Here is a 19,884-nt window from a genome sequence, read left to right as displayed (position 1 = left end):
GGCAACTAAATTCACATACACAATTTGGCATCAAATTTATCCACTGTTTATACTTGGCTGCTGGTGTACCAGGACAACGTTACCGCCGCTCACTGCCGTTTGCTTGGCCCAGCTTTCCGACTCCTGTTCTTTTGGTGGCTCCATTTTATTAAATTTCTTTTTTTTTATTTATTTACTTTTTTATTCTTATATTTTCTTTGGTTTTCTATAAAAAATTCATTTTCATATTCTTTCATTTTATTCTAAGTTCTATTTTATTTTCATCATTTATTTTTATTCATCACTTTATTATTTATTTATTAATTTAGTTATTCTATCCTTCAAATTTTTACTCACTTTTACTTTTTATTCATAATAGGTTTTCTCTTATTTGTCATTCTAAATTACATCAATTACCTTATGGTAAAAATTAGATTATTTAAATGCCCAAAAATTCGCAAGCCAGGGCCGACCATGCGAGGCTGTATAGCCAGTCAAGGTAGGTAAAAACTTCCATCATCATCCTACATTTGTGCATTAGTTTTTGTTTTGTGTTACCTTGATACATCATCAAATTCAGAAACCATCGGTACATGTAAATTAATTTATTCCTAAAACTTGACAGAACGTTTAAGATTCAAATGAAAACACGGGTTCTCAAGAACAAATTGTGTAATAGACTCTTACTGATAAATACATCAAATACATTAAAAATAACACAGCACACATACAAAACTGAAAACTACAGTAATATCCACATGCACCGCTTAAAAAAAAAGAAGGGTGAATTAAGAGGTTCCGAAGGGTAACACGTTCCTGCATTAGTATTGGCGTTCATCGTGTTGGTGGTGGCTAGTAAAAATTCTGTGCGAAATCGCATTTGGCGAAGTTACAGTCAAGAAAAAGAGGACGTAATTGTAGCTAAGATAAGCGGAACACTATCCTTTGTCATCTGTGGAACAGATCTAGATATTTCATTATGGTCAACCAAATCATGATCGTGTCTGTAGACTTTCGAAGGGATGACTTCATTTTTTGTTATTAGGAACCCTTGGTTCAAAAGCTTCCTTGTAGGCAGCATCCCTCATAGAAAATTAACCGGAAGATATATATTCCAGAAACTGGCGCTGTCGGAATCTTGCTACAGTTAAGTTCTTAATCGACCTTCATTGTCAATGTCTAGATGAAAGTCAACATTTGAATGTGTGCTATGAAATATTTATTTGAAGTTCAATATTAACTTCATGTCAAAGACATTTTTCTTGAAAAGCTCATGTACGAAGTCTTTCCAAAATGAATAAAGAAACAAGTCGACAAGAAAGAGAGCACACTTATGGCTACCACAGGAATATGAGTCTGATGAATACCTTGTCAAACAAAGATATGTTGTCAATAAAAAAAAACAAGATTCGTGATGGTATCAGTTTCAGAGAACTTTCTGTTTGATTTGGAGTTTGGAGTTTGGTTTTGAAAGCGATTTCTTTGCTATCTTTCATTGTTGATTATCAATTTAGGTGAATTATCATCGTACCATACAATTCAATATAACATGTGTGCCCTATACAGATATTCATATTTTCAATTGAGAGTTACTTCCACTTTACAATACATATGCCAAAAAAATACTTTTTCCAACCTAATGGCGTTTTGGTAGTCAGTCATACAGTGATGACAATAAATCAAATAATGGATATCACAGTTTGGCCATATGTCAAAGTTTTTTCACATCTAAAATATTCCATACGCTGTACATAAGTTGAATATATAATTTTAGCTTGCTAACCTGCTAACATAAATAAATAACAAACGTTTCCAAATTCTTTCCGAGACATTAAGATTTGATTCTGATGTGGCATGTTATCTTTCTTCTGCATGAAAAGATAATTATGTGTTCTATACACAAAATAAAATTCAATTTTCAAATTGTCTAAACACAGATGAAGATAAAAAAAGAAGCATAATTTTCAATCAAATCTCCCTATTTCCACATTTAAATTTGGTAAAACTAATTTCAAAATATTTGTTTTCCTCATTACTGTATAGTTTACAACTTACAATTATGTTTGTTTATTAATATTTCTTGTTCAAATGATTTGTGTCCTAATGTATCTATGATTTTGACATTCTAGCAGGAAGTGATTGCTGTTTTCAATGGCTTGTCCAAAAAGTAAAACGCTACGCTATATTCACTTTCCTCAAATGTGACACAAGCATTTTCAATAGAAAATGATTCAAACTTAATAAAACGACTTTTGAAATACTTTTAAAAGTATATATCGTGTGTCTATAAAACACATAAATCTTTTGTAATAGTCATCAATGACGAATACGGTGGAACCCCCCCCCTTTTTGATCGGAAACAAAATATCCGTTTCTTTGGCAAACAAACTTCAGATAATTTTGCCTCGCTTTGCTTAGCGTGATTTTTACCTTTTCCGACGGGTTCATGATCGAGTTTTTTCATTTATGTTGCATTCTTTTTTCAGGTATATCATCGAAGATGACTTGAGATCAACAGAAACACCAATTCCAAATGGCAACAAAACTAAGTAAGAAGCAAATATAGCACCATATACGGCAACTCACACAAAATATTTATATATAGATAAAAATTGTATCATATATATGACTGTAATTTTATCTAGATTTCAATGTTTACCATATGATATAAACTATACACTGAGCATGTGATGTAGATAATTAACCTTATGATATACTTAATGAAAGGGACGATGGAAAATGGGGGATGATGAAAGGCAAGGATTATTAAGAACGTATCCTCCCGGATACAGGTAAAATTCTTTATAGATTTTGACAGGAGGGTGTGCTTGGCGGGTTTTCGCACTTTAGTGAATGTTTAAATTTTATCTACGATAATTATTAAGATCAAATTATAGGTCATGAACATGATTTCAAAGTAAATTCAGTATCTATAATTATATAATATATAATTAACTTGAATCAGTCATAACATTGTGTTCTGTTTGGGAAAAACATTCATTTTGTTGTGCTATTACACCACTGACCTATGTTAGCTCCCAGAAACATGTTTAACACCGCCGATTTATGTTCTATCTCATAATTCAGTAGTTGTCGATGAGTACTGTTTGTCATTTTTGTTTTTCGCTGATTTCATCATAAATTATGCGGATTAAATTATTTCACATTTTTTCATGGATTATCATTGTTGAAGGCCGAACGGTTACCTTGAGTTGCTTTTGTCCACATCATTTGGTTTCTGGTGAATAGTTGTACCATTGGCAATCGTACAACATTTTTTTTATATAATTGTTCATCAGCTTACTCAAGGGTTGTACAGGTGCCACCAGCAGAGCAGGATCTATTTACTATTCTGGGGCACCTAAGATCACCTCCAGTTTTGAGTGGGGTTTGTGTTTCTCAGTATTCAGTTTTCTTTGTTGTGTTTTGTATACTGTGGTTTGTCTTTTGGTCTTTTTTCATTTTTTTGCCATGGCATTGATAGTTTATTTTCGACTCATGGGTTTAAATGTCCCTTTGGTATCTTTCAGCTCTCACTTGTAACAAAGCTATATTTTTTTCATCAGATAGCCGAGGCAAAGGTTTGTACATTACAAATAAATGTCTTGAATACAATTCAAATATGTAAGGAATGCTTTTTAACACTTCTGTGCAAATTTGATACCGTTTCATCAGCGCGATGTTAACTGAAGAGAAACACTACCCGTCTGTGTCTAGTACCCTTGCCAATTCTGCCACATAGACAATAAAAAATATGTACCTTTGTTATTTGGGTGATGCCTTTAATGTCCGTCGTCTTTCTTTAGGGTTGTAACACTTAACCTTTTGCATAAAAGTTTACAAATGTTGTTTGTTTTTACTTTCTTAGACACAAGTCAGACAGTTATGTTTATTTCAGCACATCGCACAGCTCTTTGAGATGAGTGAACAAGGTCGGTACCACTCCGTCGTTGTCGAATTTTACATGAATAAAACCCATACGATGTCTTTCCATTCTAATTGCATTGTAATGACATTTAGATCTGTTGAATTTTAACTTTTTTCCTTTGACTGATTTTATATGGTATGGTTTGTGGAATACGGAAATCATCTTTTCTTGGTTCTTAAAGTTATTCCGTAGACACGATCAAGATAAATGTAGTTTCATGTCTAGGGTTATTGGGTGTATATATAAATAAGAAGATGTGGTATGAGTGCCAATGAGACAACTCTCCATCCAAGTCACAATGTATAAAAAGTAAACAATACATATTTAAGGATGTTTTACATTGGCTACTCTATGTATAAATAGGATCCCTTATAATGGCGAGAAAACAATCTGCCTACTTAGCATCCACAATGCATAGATTGATTTTGTTACGCTTATCCTACTGTATTTGTATAACGTTGATGTTTTAGAATTTCATTTCAGTGGCCATGCAGTGGTGGGAGTACCAAGCACTATACTGGAGCCACCGAACCAGTATAAAAGTCGGTGGAGGTCCATCCGAGTTATGTACCTTACTATGTTCCTCAGCAGTGTATCATTCTCCATTTGTATGTCTTCCTTATGGCCATATCTAAAAATTGTAAGTATCCATATCGTTCATTACAATACAATGGCTTAACTTTCTTTTCTGAGAATTGCTCAGATCAAAATGTGATCACACTGGAATAAATGCAAAGAGAGATTGTTGTCAGTGATAACCTTTGCGTTAGGTGTTTATTACGGTGGAAGCTTACCATCCAAAGTAAAACATGTTGATGATTTCTAAACGTTAAAATCTGAAAATCGAAAAGCTTTGAAACTTGCTCGAAACATTTTGTAGGTGTATCCCAAGAAGCCATCAAATTCAACGATTGGTTAACTTCAAAAGAAGATTTATCGCTTTGAATTTTTATTAAATTTACACTGACACCACAGGTACTTGCCTCTGAAAAAAACCCTCTATACTTTAATATAACAACAGGGTATTATATTAAAGTATAGAGGTAATTTTTTTTCAGAGACAAGTACATGTGATCGACACTCAGTATATCAATTCACATGTTGACCATTGCTTTTTCACGAAAGTCGAATCTGGGTTTTCAAGGAGATAATATATATATATAATGTCTTGTATTGAAAGAAACTGCAGTGTGAACTTTAAACTGAACACTGCATTGTATTTAACCTTGGAACCCAATCAGTCGAAATGTTACTTTCCATTGCAATTTTTTTTTCGAGCAGATATCTCAATTCAACATGGGCATGCGCAACGTATGTAATTTTCAATAAAATAGTTTTCTTGGCGAGTATGATCTATGGTTACAGACACACATTCTGTAACTGAACATCTTAGTACATATATCAGTATTACATTGCAGCATTTACTTTGCTTGATATGGAAATCAGTACGATCTGGAGAATGTTCCCCTCACTGCATTGAATCAGTGGTGCTTTCAAAAATGGAGACGAGGACTGTACAATATAGCTATCTTAAGCCAGTGTCATTATGGTTTTTAATTGCAGTTCATGCAGGGCAATGTTTCCGTCTCTGTTCATTGGGGATAATTTCTATTTAAATTGCAATGGTAACAAACTAACAATAATTATATCGATAGCAGGAATTTCGACTGCAACTGGAAAAGGACATGTTAGACAGAGACTTTTAGCATATTACGCTAAAATATATTCTTTGTCATTTGAAAGATATTCAAACAAACCTGTGCTATATTCATAAAGTTTATACTAAAATTGAGAATGGAAATGGGAATGTGTCAAAGAGACAACAACCCGACCAAAGAGCAGAAAACAACTCAAGGCCACCAATGGGCCTTCAACGCAGCGAGAAAATCCGGTACTGTACACAGTAAACATATTAATCTGAAATTGTTTAGGGAGCTACATTTGATTTTTATGGGGGGGGGATGAAATTTGAAAAAAATAGGCAGGACAGGAGTTTTAAGTAAAAAAAAAGGCAGGATGAGATTATTTGCCAAAAAAAAGGCAGGATGACAATTTAGTTTAATAAAAAAAGTCAGGATAAACAAAAAAAAAGGCAGGACCGAATAGAGTGAAAAATAAAAAGGCAAGTCCGAATAGAGGGAAAAATAAAAAGGCAGGACAAAATTTTTCATCCTAGCCCCCCCAAAAAAATCAAATGGTAGCTCCCTTAGTGTGTAATTACTGCTTTATAAGGTGAGAGTTTTATTCTCCCTGCTCTCTTATAAAACCGAAGTAGAATGAAAGAAACCATTTTGCTGTCATTTTTTAATTCTTGTGTTTCAGCTTGATGGTTCAGCAAACACAGATTTCCTTGGATGGGTCGTAGCATCCTACAGTGTGGGACAATTAATTGCCTCTCCTTTGTTTGGAGCATGGGCAACTTACAGAGATAGGAGCAGAGAGCCACTAGTTGTTTCAATGCTGATCAATGTATTAGCTAATGTTCTGTATTCATACCTAGAGAGCATTCCTTCTCACCAGGCTGTGTATCTCATTTTATCAAGGAGTCTTGTAGGATTTGGAGCAGGTAAACAAAATACATTACTGATATATGCAAATGAAATACATTTGAGGTTGTATAGTTTTAGTGTTTTTTTAGTATTACCTAGAATTTGAAAACAAGTCTTCATTGTCTTAAATATTCTTTCTTTCTTTCTTTCATTCTTTTTTTTCTTTCTCTCCTTTCATTTTATTTAGGTTGATAAACTATTTTCCTAGAAATGTCACGGAATAGAAGTTCCAAATGGAAACAATATTCTGGAATATTATTTCCACTGGAATAAATATTACAGTAAATGTTCCTAACGGAACAGATATTATAACATTGTTTATAACAAAGGTTCCAGTGGAACTTCTGTTAGGCGGAACAAATATACGTTGACAGAAAGGTTGATAAACTATTTTGCTAGAAATCAAGGATTTGTATTTACAATACAAATCCTTGTAGAAATTAAGCTACATTGTTTGCCTGTAGGGAAATTAACACTGAATTATTTATTGGAAGCAACATCAGATACATATATATTGTAGTCAATATTTGGTCTAAAATAGCAATAAAATGTGAAGCCATGTAATTTTGGTTATCAAACATAGTCATAAAATATCTGGGAATAGTTTGGTTACTCTAAGAAGCTTATCTTATTCCTAATCTTCCGTTATAGTTAAATGATAAGCAATTTCTCTTTTAGGAAATGTTGCTGTTGTTAGGTCTTATGTTGCTGGTGCCACAACCTTGAAAGAAAGAACATCAGCTATGGCCATAATGAGTGCCTTTCAAGCAGTAGGCTTTATTATTGGACCAGGTTTGTAATAAGTATCTCTCAGGTTGTTGTCTTGATCACTGGACTATTTTTATAATGAGTACCTCTAAGGCTATAGACTTTATTACTGGTCAATACTGAACCAAGTTTGTAATGCATATTATTCAGGTTAAAGACTTTATTATTGGACCATCTTTGCAATGAGTGACATTTAGGCTGTATGATTTATTACTGGGTCTTGTTTATAAAGAGTGCTGTCCAGGCTGTAAGTCTTATCATTGGACCAGCTTTGTAATGAGTACCTTCCAGGCTGTAAACCTTATTATTGGACCAACTTTGTAGTGAGTACCTTCCAGGCTGTAAACCTTATTATTGGAACAACTTTGTAGTGAGTACCTTCCAGGATATAAACTTTGTTGTTAGACCACCTTTGTAATGAGTGCCTGTTATGCTGTGAGCCTTATTATTGGACCAGCTTTGTAATAAGTCTTTCTCTCTGTATATTATTGGACTACATTTGTAATGAGTGACTTTCAGGAAGTATTTTTATCCTTTATTATTGGAACATGTTTGTATTGAGGGTCTTTTAGTTTGTTGACTTATTTTTGACCCAGGTTTGAGCTTGAAGTTAGAAATTGAGGTGAAAATTTTAACATACTATTTTACAAAATATATATGTACACAAAAAACTGAAAATAGTAGTTGAAGTAAGAATGTGAATTAATCTCATTGTCATTATTTTTTATTTTATTTCTTTGTATGGTATAATTCTATAATCTAATTTTATTGAGCAAAATGCTCAATTCAAGATTTTTATGTCATGTAATTAACTGAGCCCTGCATGATATTTTTATAGTAATTATTGAGTTATTCACCTTTGAACTATATCTGTGTCCTCAAAATGTTCTTTGACATATAACTACATTAGTTGAGAAAATTGATGAAAGGACTATCATGCTATGTTGATTATCAAATACTACTTGAATACAAAAGCATTGAATATTCCTGTTTATATATTGTGGAAAATAACAACTAACAGTATGGGTTTTTCTCATTGTTGAAGGCCGTACAGTTGCCTATAATTGCTTACGTCCACTTTATTGAACTTTGGTGAATAGTTGTCTCATTGGAAATCATACCACATCTCTTTATTTTTATATTTACTTATATTTCAGTTATTCAGATAGCTATGGTTCCAATTGGTTACCCAGGACCAGTCCATCTTGAATCTGTTCATCTTGATCTTTATACATCTCCAGCAATCCTCAGTTCCATTGTGGGTGTAATTAACATTATACTTCTATTTGCTGTGTTCAAAGAACATCGTGTAGATAATGATGACGATATTAACTTCAGTGTACAAGACACACAGAGCATTGGTATGTTTGAGTTTACACACAATAGATTAGTCAGTAATATCAAATACTGTTTAAATTGCACAAAAAGGCAGATTTATTAGTGGGCATCATTACATTGAGTATAGAAATATCAAGATCAAAAGTCTATGATGAGAAATCATTGAACGGTTTTAGTGCCTTGAAAAAAATTACTAGTATGGTCTTTAAGAGAACCCATAATCATTTGACCAATGTTTTTTCATGCCATTATAGGGCATTTTCATTGAACTCTCAGTATTTAATTAACAATGAGAGGAAGATCATTAATCGAAAAAGATTTGTTTCTATTCATTTTCTTTTGGTTTTTCAATGATCAATGAAAATTACTTACTGTGGATTCATTTATTTTCGTGGGTACCAATTTTCGTGGATTAGGGAAAATTTGCATGTTCGTGGATATTTAATTTCGTGGATTTACCGAAAGTCTGCGTACAAGCCTATACAAAATATGTCATTCGTTGAACATTTAATTTCGTGGTTCACCTGTACCCACGAAATCCACGAAAATTGGTATCCAACGAATAATAATGAATCCACAGTATCACAAAAGACAGTATATTGTTTCTAGCATTGACTGCTGCAATATAATACAAAAAAACTACATGCATATTCAATTAACCAGTTGAACAATATATATAGAAAAGAAGATGTGGTATGATTGCCAATGAGACAACTCTCCACAAGAGAAAAGAAATAGAACATTGGTATAATGGAATATGTAGACAGCTCTCTCACAGGCAAAAAACCCTAACTGTAAAAATATAAGGGCATACACTACAGTTTACTAACAAGTTCATTTATGATTCATTTGCAAATTTAGTACTCCAGGAAGAAGGAAATAAATATTTTTTTCCTGATGAATATGTCAAGAAGGTTAACATGTGTCATTCTAGAAAAAAATATTACCTGCATTCCTATATAGTAATAAGTACTTGTTTATTATTTAGATTTATGTTGTAACAGTTTAATTAAGACACCTTGCATACACTTGATATCAACCTCCGTGTTATAAGCTGTCTTATCAATTAAAAACAGTTGAGTGAGCAAATGTTCTGTACAAGCTTGGTTAAGCTTTATCTAACCAAATGGTAGATTTCTGGGTTTTTCTTAAATGGGGAAAGTTTCCTTTTTAAAGTATTATGCTTTTTTCAATGGCATCTTACATACCTTAGGTTAATTAACCAAGTGTTTTTTCACAGGTTTTTTTTTAATTTAATTTATTCACAAATAAATGAAATTTCTCATGATTTGAGTTTATTTTTTTAGAGAAGAGTGTGATGCCAGAGTATACTCCAGATTATGCAGCAGTCGTCTCATCTATACTTCTATTTTTTGCTATTCTTTTTATTTTTGCTGTTTTTGAAACGTAAGTAGAATTTTTAGAAAAGTTTAATTCATCATTGTCATTCTTTAGACACTTGCAAGTGTAATAACTGTGTTGTTCTCCTGGACAGCCATTCCATGCAAGTCCTGAGTGTCAGATGCTGAGATTTAATTTAACTACATGGTTTTATAATTGATCTTTGATATCTTCTTGGCCTTTGAAATTAGCTTCAAATACACAATTCTGCATTGATTGGGAAGAACATTTTTCCCTGTTTATTAAAATGTAAAGCTCAAATGATTAATTATGATCATATTGCTTAAAAGTTTATATATTTATATGGTAAAACATTTCCTTGCTAAAATTTACATGTATATTATTTTCTTTTCTAGTAGTAACTCTTTATACAGGTTTCTCACTAAGGATTTTTTAAGGCGAATCCAGGGACTCGTCATTTTTGGTCAAGACGAGTCCAACTGAGAAGATAAAATGTTATTGCTATATGGTTTATTATTTCAGTCACCATGACAAAAATAAAGCAAGGAAATGACATCAAGTTTAGATTATCTTTGAACTTTTGTAATAAAATGATGATGTATGTGGTCAGTTGATATAATCTTGATGCATCTTTGGACTCACCAGTTTTGAAAATAATGAGTCCAAACAGATTTTCATGAGTCCAGGACTCATGGACTTGCCTTAGTGAGAACCCTGTTTATATAATATAAAAATTATGTATTTTACCTAAATTGTTTTGATGCCAATAAGCAACGTTTTCAGTTGTATGGTTAAGATAATGTGTTCAAGTAGTAATTAGTATCATTACAATATAATTCTGAGTATGATAGCAGTGTTATATATTGTTTTTAATTGAAATGATACATGCTTGATAAAGCTTTACCCAGCCAAATGGGAGATAACTCCTTGCATTATTTTTTTCATTACAAATTCCTTGTTCTTTACCGGTAGTTATTTGTTCATCTTTATTGTTTTTTTGTTGAATGAGGAAATTTAGTTTCCTGTCTACATTTTTTCGTCCACTTATTGTGATAGTACTACCAGTGGACAGTTTTGAAACATTTATAAATTTGCACTTTTGGTAATGGTTAAAAAAAAAAAAATTGTAGTAAATGAATACTTACAAAACAGAATAGTTCCACTAATAAAATTGTCCTTCAAAATAAAATGGTGGAATCCTATGAAACATCTATTCAATGTAATTACATTTCTTTTTTTTTATTCCAATCTGTGACAATGATTACAATTCTATCACATGTTTTAGAATTATCAGAACATAATTTCCAGATATCAGATATAATATATTTTTTACAGAATTGGCACACCATTGACCATGCACATGTATGCTTGGACTAAGGAAAATGCTACCCTGTACAATGGTATTATCCTAGGTGTTGGAGGATTGATATCTATAATGGTTTTTATTCTCATAAGGATATTGTCCAAAAGGTAAGTCATAGATATTTCAGATTTTGTCAATATACTGTCAATTAAAAACTTCTAATGAACATTTAAAAAAAAAATTCCCATAGTATTTGAATGACAAGAACAAAAATGTCTTTACAGTTAAAGAAAAAGTGATAAATAAACAATGTTAAGCACTAACTTATTTGTGCATGTATTAATTTTTTTATGCTGTTGCCAATTATTTTCTTAATTAACATACAAGTATATATATGTCAAAGAGGAAATTTTCCTTACTATTGAGAATCAATGAAAATTGTTTTTGATACAAAAAACATGATTAGTTTATGCTATAATTTGACTGTTGTGGTTTTTAATTTTATAACACATGTTATATTACCACAAAGTAAGTACACTGACCACTCAGTACATATATTATATTAGAAATATATTTCAATTAGCTTTAAGTTTAAATAAATTGATCACAGTTGACTATTAGAGATTATTTTCATTTAAATTTGATATGTGTTTATATTTAATTTTTCAGGTTTAATGAAAGATATATATTACTTGGTGGATTTATCATGTGTTTATTAGGATTTGTGGTTTATCTCCCTTGGGGAGACAATTATCCATCCTCACAAACTGCTAGTAAGATATATTTATATATACATAATTAGCAGTTGATGATATAGTGAAGAAATAGAAAATTGTATACTGCTATTTAATGTGAATAAACTCATCATAGATACCAGGTTTAAAATTGTGTACGCTAGCCGCTCGTTTCATCTACAAATTGAGACTCATCAGTCAGACGCTCGAATCAAAAAAGTTAAAATACGAAGTTGAAGAGCATTGAGGACCCAATATGATTAAACTTTTGTTAGAATATTCTGTGATAATTAGAATTCTTTAGTTTGACATAGAGTTAAAACTATTTTGAAGAAAGCCTACTATTGCCTTATAGTCATTTCATACATCCGTTGTAAATAGTCAATAGTATATACATGCTCACATGAATAGACATATCTTACCTCAATTGTTGTCGTCATCCTCAAAGCACTTTATGAAATTGAATAATTTGTAGTATATGCTTCCAAAGTAAATATTTCAACTTTGCAAAATAGTAGCTTGGGTTGAAGACATACTGGTCATGCACTATGACCACAACCTTAGCTAAAAGATTGGCACAACTATTGCATTATTCCATAAAATTTAATAATGAAAAACAGCCTTCCTCATTATCCTTTAATCTGACAACTAAAGTTTTGCTCTAGTATTTATTACAATAGAACAACAATAGTTCTGCTCTTAACTGTAAATATTACTTAATTTTATGAATAAAATGAGATGTGTGGGTAGACATCAATGAGACAGCAAGCAAATGGCACAAAAACCAAAAGACATTTTCTTGAATTATTAGCTCACCTATCATCATTCTTTTTTATTTGTATTAACTATTTAAAAAAGATATATACACATACTATTTATCTAATTTATGGATAACTTTAGTACATTTGTACATATTAAAACAAAAAATTAAACAAAGATATAAGAGGAGACAACTCATTTCTTTCATCATTATTGCAGTACTATAAAACAACAAATCATATAAATATGTATTTGTATCTTGTTATTTTGTAGCAATTAGTCCTCCCAGAAGTCTTGGACCAAATATTACAGATTTTACAACAAGTATGAATACTGTTGAATTAACAACACCATCCTGGATAGATCCCACTACACAGCAACATAGTTCTATAGTAACACAATCAATAAGTACAGTAGAGAAAGCTTCTCATTTAACAGTGCCAGTGACATCGCAAAGTATTAATGTGACTTCTCATTCATTAGATAGTATGTCAACAATGCCACTAACTTCAGACTCTCAGCATACGGAGGTCTCAACAGTCTCTGCCAGTACCAAAAATAAAATTATAAGTGTAATAAGTGATATTAATCGTCAAAAAAGAAATTCAGTTTTATATTTTGAACAGGAAAACAAAATGGAAGATTTAGTATATTTAGATTTCGCATTTTCCAATATGACAACAGAAATGCCGTTTAATTTAACCACGACACAAAGTAATCATTCTGACACTGGACATGAATCTACTGGATGTCCCGACACCTATAAGTGGTGTTCCTACACACCCATTGTTACTTTCCCTCAGTTTATATTTGGTACTTTAATGATTGTGATTGGATATCCTACATGCAATGTTATGACTTATACGCTGTATTCTAAAATACTTGGACCAAAACCTCAGGTAATATTCACATCTTAACCTATTTTCTTGAAAATTGAAATTGGTTCAGTTTTATGAATTAAGGAATACCATCTTGATAAATGTACTACATTCTGTAAATTCACTCCATCCTTATTCAAATATGATTTATCTACAGCTATTAAACATTTAATTTGTGGTTCACCTTTTATCAACAAAATCCACAGAAAATTTTAGTACCCAACAAATAATAATGAATCTGCAGTATCCCTTTCAAAGTATTTTTGTGACATTTTTTTTTAAAGAATTTTAAATGTGGATAAATTTTGATCAGTTATAAAATCACTCAATGTAAATAAATACATTTTATTTGAAGACAGGTACCTTGGTCCTTTGAAACTCAATTTTTTCAATATGTGCAAGAAATGAATAAAGAAGATCATGATTAAGTCAGTCCAAGAGGATTTGCAAAAATAGCAGTGTAAACCCATAAATCTTTGCTGATTTTTGATAGTCTTCAGTTACTACATTCTAGTTGATAATGTTTAAAGGTATGCATCTCATTTTAACATATCATTTTTATATAATTTCAGGGTATGATGATGGGATGGTTGACAGCCTCAGGAAGTCTGGCTCGAACAGTAGGACCTATATTTGTTAGTCAAGTTTATAATGCATATGGACCTAGAGTGACTTTTGTGTCGATGATAATAATTGTATTTTTAGCCATTTTGATGTTATTATTTGTATTTAAAAGACTTGTACCCTTTACATTTACAGCAGAGATCTCAAAAGCATCAAAAATGTAATATCAAAATATCAGTATAAATTTTGTACAAATTGCCAAACATTTCTTACTTTATTTTCAAGTAGTTTAGAGTTAACAGCGATTTGTTGTGTATTATGGCTTCTGAAATGATTTTTATCCTTCCTTTTATTTTCCTACGAGTGTTTTCTTCAGATAAACTTTATATAATTGAAAATTCAGTAATAATGTTGTTCACTTGCATCTTGTTCTGTAATTTAAAATTAAAAAAAAGCTACAAGTCAATCAAGTACTGTATTTCAATGATGTTATTTTATGAGAACTTTCCAGAATGCAAGTGTTTCTTACTGTATAGACTTACTGATTGCCAATACTTTTTTTGTTGTGTATGTTTATAGATTTAAAAAGTAATGTGTATGATGTGGAAGGATGGAGTGAATTTACAGAATGTCGTACATTTGTCAAGATGGTGTTCCCTAATTCATAAAACTGAACCAATTTCAAGTTTTATTAAGTTGTACCTAATTTCAGTTCATTGATTCCTAAAGTTTATTCACTGTGTTTTTTGAAGGCAGAACTTTTTAACCAATTTCTGATTGTTAATAATCCTGTACAGTTTTTATGTTAATTAATCTCAGATATTTTGAATTTACAAACCTGTTGGAAGTCTGTGATTTGTTGTATTCAAGACCAATATAAGATAAACACTTTTTTATGGGAACTTCAATTTTTTTTATAACCATATCATTAAACATATGATACTCACACATTTGTTATTCAGTAAGACATAATAAGACATGACATATTATTTCACTAAAGCCCCCACGTACAACATTTTTTAACAAGCAATAAAAGTGTGAACTTATTTACATTAGAACAACATGGTAAACAAAGGTGCAATAATAGTATATATAATGAATAGTGTTATGTGACAGGAAGTTCAAATTAAAGTAACATGATTAAGCACATGTATTAAAAGATTTTAATAACACTTTTGCAAAATTTTGCTATTCTAGTATTTATAGTGTAAATAAATCTGATGTATTCATCAGTTCTTTGAATTTTAAAACATTTCAGTTATTACATATATTTAAAGGTAAATATTTAGCTCTTACATTGTTAAAAAGGTACATTTCAATAAGAAAGAAACTCATCACCAAGCTCATTAGCATTACAGAGATTACAATGTCTTTCAGTTCAGTAGCTTCATAAGAAACAACACATTTTGAGTTATCTCCCATTAACAGCAGAACAATATATTTTTATTTGGTGTTATAATACAGTATGAATTTCAAATTTATTCAGTTATGTTTAATTTATTATTGTAAACAGATGTCATTAAAACCTTATTACTTTTATTACTTTGATTATAAAAATATAAAAATAAATCATGGCATGGTTTTCTCAAGCTATGACATAATTTTCTTTTTAGATGGTGTTTTTTATTAAGTCATATTTAAAATGTTTTATAATCCAAAAAATATGTAAAATTTTGGATTTCTAATTTTCATAAAAGATCTGTCATAATGAAAATAGGAAAAAACCAAACTGCAGGAAACATTTAATGTTTTATACAGTATTCAGGTCTTGGGTAGGAAATTCACCTATTATTTCATATAAAAACATGTTTTTAATAAAATTCTACTGAAGATATTTCATTGAATACAGAAATGTCTGCATGCAGTTTCTTGCAATAATTATGAAACATATTTACCATTACTATTTTTAGGGAAATTCCTGTTTAAAGACAAATATGAATTTCTCTACACAAAAAAATCATATGGCTATATAGGAAAAAATTTCTTAATTTCAATATTTGTATACAAATAATGATTTCTCAGAGATGACATGTCCAAAAAATATTTCAAAATAAGCATAAATAACTACACATTTATGAATTTAACATTTAAAATTTCATTAAATCTGACCTCAAATTAGTTTTTGACAATGTTTTTAAAAAATGTGTTTTTATATGAAATAATAGGGAAATTTCCAATAGGTGAAACACTTTTGACCTAAGACACTGTATTGTTGAAATTGAAAAACTGAAATATTTTTTCTTCATTAAATACATGTATTTACATTTCTTTTATGCATAAAAATGTATTTGCATCATTGTATGTAGAAATCAATTTGCATGATAAACATTCACCAGCCAAAAAGAGTTCAATGAAGGATATTTGTCGACACAAAGCATCAAATTTCTGCTATAATATTTGAAAGTATATAAATTTACAATGATGTTATTAGAATTCTGAAATTGTGGTTAGTGTCTGATTGAATCTCTTTTCAAGGGATAATGTCAAACTGTTATTTTAAGTACTACTTGATGAAAATTACAAGTTGAGAAATATAAAACATCATTATGCTGATAGCATGCTTTACATTTTAAAAAAAGTTGTTGATATTGTTGATAGCCTGGTACAATTAACACTATTTAATTAAAATATTATGTCTTTATAAATGGAATGATTTATTTATGAAAATTTATTTTGCTGTATTAAAGAGAGAGAGAGAGAGAGAGATTCAGGGTGCTTCTATTTTTCCTTTACTGTGATAATCATGATTTTGTTGTTATTTATAATGAAAATTACCCATGCAGTTATGTTTTCATTGTTATATTAGATTCTATACATATTGATGTTATCATGAAATACTTGCCGAAATTAATAGGAATGTGTTTCATTTTTTATTCTCCGTGAGTACAGGAATTGTTTGACATTACAATAGAACCAATTTTGGACCTTGATGACCAATTTTACAATCTGTGTAAAGGGCTTTGCTTGGTTTATAAACCAGAGAGTACTCAAGGACTTGTTAACATCTCCACATATTCATGTGGCTCCCATGTCAGGAACTTTATCAGTGGTTGTATCCCCTCCAACATTTTCATGTGCCTCCCATGTCAAGAACCTTGTCAGTGGTTGTATTTCCCCCATTCCCCAAAGATATTCATGTGCTTCCCATGTCAAGAACCTTGTCAGCGGTTGTATTTCCCTCTCCACTCCCAGCATAATCATGTGCCTCCCATGTCAGGAACCTTGTCATTGGTTATTCCCCCCCCCCCCCCCCCCCAACATATTCATGTGCCTCCCATGTCAGGAACCCCCCATCCCCCAGCATATTCATGTGCCTCCCATGTCAGAAACATTGTCAGTGGTTGTATTTCCCCCCTCCCCAGCATATTAAGGTGCCTCCTCCCATGCCAGGAACCTTGTCAGTGGTTGTATTTCCCCTCCCTCTCCCCCTAAATATTCATGTGCCTCCAATGTCAGGAACCTTGTCAGTGGTTGTATTTCCCACTCCCCCAACATATTCACGTACCTCCCAAGTCAGGAACCTTGTTGGTGGTTGTATTTCCCACTCCCCCAACATATTCATGTGCCTCCCATGTCAGGAATCTTGTCAGTGGTTGTATTTCCCCTCCCCCACATATTCATGTGCCTCCCATGTCAGTGGTTGTATTTCCCCTCTCCCCAAGATATTCATGTGCCTCTCATGTCAGGAACCTTGTCAGTGGTTGTATTTCCCACTCCCCTCAACATATTCATATGCCTCCCATGTCAGGAACCTTGTCAGTGGTTGCATTTCCCCCTCCCCAAGATATTCATGTGCCTCCCATGTCAGGAATCTTGTCAGTGGTTGTATTTCCCCTCCCCCACATATTCATGTGTCTCCCATGTCAGGAACCTTGTCAGCGGTTGTATTCCCCCCTCTCCCCAACATATTCATGTTCCTCCCATGTCAGGAACCTTGTCAGTGGTTGTATTTCCCCCATCCCCCCAACATATTCATGTGCCTCCAATGTCAGGAACCTTATCTGTGGTTGTATTTACCACTCCCCCAAACATATTCATGTGCCTCCCATGTCAGGAACCTTATCAGTGGTTGTATTTCCCACTCCCCCAAACATATTCATGTGCTTTCCATGTGAGGAACCTTGTCAGTGGTTGTATTTCCCCCTCCCCCAGCATATTCATGTGCCTCTCATGTCAGGAACCTTGTCAGTAGTTGTATTTCCCACTCCCCCAAACATATTCATGTGCTTTCCATGTGAGGAACCTTGTCAGTGTTGTATTTCCCCTCCCCCAACATATTCATGTGCCTCCCATGTCAGGAACCTTGTCGGTGGTTGTATTTTGTTAGATCTCAGCTGTTGTTTATCTCAAAGGGGATTTAAGGTTTAAAGTAGATCTTCAATAGTCTTTTAAGATTCATTCATAACTGTTTTATACAAGGTGATTTAAAGCTTGATGTATCGGTATTACATAGACATTCTGTGTTGACTATTTTAACCTCTAGATGTCTTGCGAATTTTTTGTGTTGTTACATCCTCTTTTACTCTAATGTAACCTACAGAATTAGACTTATCACTGAGGTTGTACAATTATTGGCAACATGACGTATGCCACATGTGGAGCAGGATCTGCTTACCCTTCTGGAACACCTGAGATCACCCTGGTTTTTGGTAGGGTTCGTGTTGTTCAGACGTTTTTCGTTTTTTGCCATGGCATTGTCAGTTTGTTTTCGATTGATGAGTTTGAATATCCCTTTGATATCTTTCGCCTCTCTTTGCTACCTCAATGACATATATCCAAACATGTTTATAGTCTTTTTGTATTTGAGTAACACATCTTTTGAACATCAAATAATATGTTTGTATTGAACTTATGAAGGATGAATGTGTTGATATTAAGCAGGGAACAAACATCTTATTCATTAGCAAACTAGTTAACTTACACCACCTGCAAAAAGAGTTCTCTTGTCTGTCCATGTGCCTTGCTTTATTACTGGAACAAATCTATATAAACCATGCTTTATTACTGGAACAAATCTATTTAAACCCTGCTTTATTACTTGAACAAATCTATATGAACCATGCTTTATTACTGGATTAAATCCTTATAAACCCTGCTTTATTACTGGAACAAATCTATATAAACCCTGCTTTATTACTGGAACAAATCTATATAAACCCTGCTTTATTACTGGATTAAATCCTTATAAACCATGCTTTATTACTGGAACAAATCTATATAAACCATGCTTTATTAATGGAACAAGTCTATATAAACCATGCTTTATTACTGGAACAAATCTATATAAACCCTGCTTTATTATTGGAACAAATCTATATAAACCATGCTTTATTACTGGAACAAATCTATATACTGTTACCCTGCTTTATTACTGGAACAAGTCTATATAAATCCTGCTTTATTACCAGAACTAGTCTATATAAACCCTGCTTTATTACTGGAACAAATCTATATAAACCCTTCCTTATTACTAGTTTAAATCCTTATAAACCATGCTTTATTACTGGAACAAGTCTATATAAACCCTGCTTTATTACTGGATTAAATCCTTTTATTATATACTTAGTAGTAAATACAGATAAATTGTATGTGTAATACAATCATTGGCAAGCTGCGCGTGCTGTATCAGCCACCGGTGATGATATCGATATCAGCACGGTTGCAAAGGCTTTATCACACCTTTCATCTGTATGAAGTCACATCATCGATTGCAGTCACTGTT

The 19,884-nt window shown here is 32.1% G+C and overlaps 1 protein-coding gene across 1 annotated transcript; it reads left to right on the top strand.

Annotated features, from left to right (window-relative positions):
- Positions 1–4,396: 4,396 nt before the first annotated feature.
- LOC127715148 (major facilitator superfamily domain-containing protein 8-like) lies at positions 4,397–17,013 on the top strand. Its single transcript, XM_052221171.1, has 9 exons — positions 4,397–4,547; positions 6,230–6,473; positions 7,135–7,248; positions 8,382–8,585; positions 9,870–9,969; positions 11,260–11,394; positions 11,897–12,000; positions 12,994–13,619; positions 14,171–17,013. Exons 1-9 carry the CDS (start codon positions 4,473–4,475, stop codon positions 14,384–14,386), a joined length of 1,818 nt encoding a protein of 605 aa, XP_052077131.1. The 5' UTR covers positions 4,397–4,472; the 3' UTR covers positions 14,387–17,013.
- The last annotated feature ends 2,871 nt before the right edge of the window (positions 17,014–19,884 follow it).

This window comes from Mytilus californianus, unplaced genomic scaffold (genome assembly GCF_021869535.1).
Source record: "Mytilus californianus isolate M0D057914Y unplaced genomic scaffold, xbMytCali1.0.p SCAF_9, whole genome shotgun sequence".
NCBI classification, from domain to species: domain Eukaryota; kingdom Metazoa; phylum Mollusca; class Bivalvia; order Mytilida; family Mytilidae; genus Mytilus; species Mytilus californianus.
Note: the sequence above shows the minus strand (reverse complement) of the source record. Positions and strands in the feature narration are given on the sequence as shown.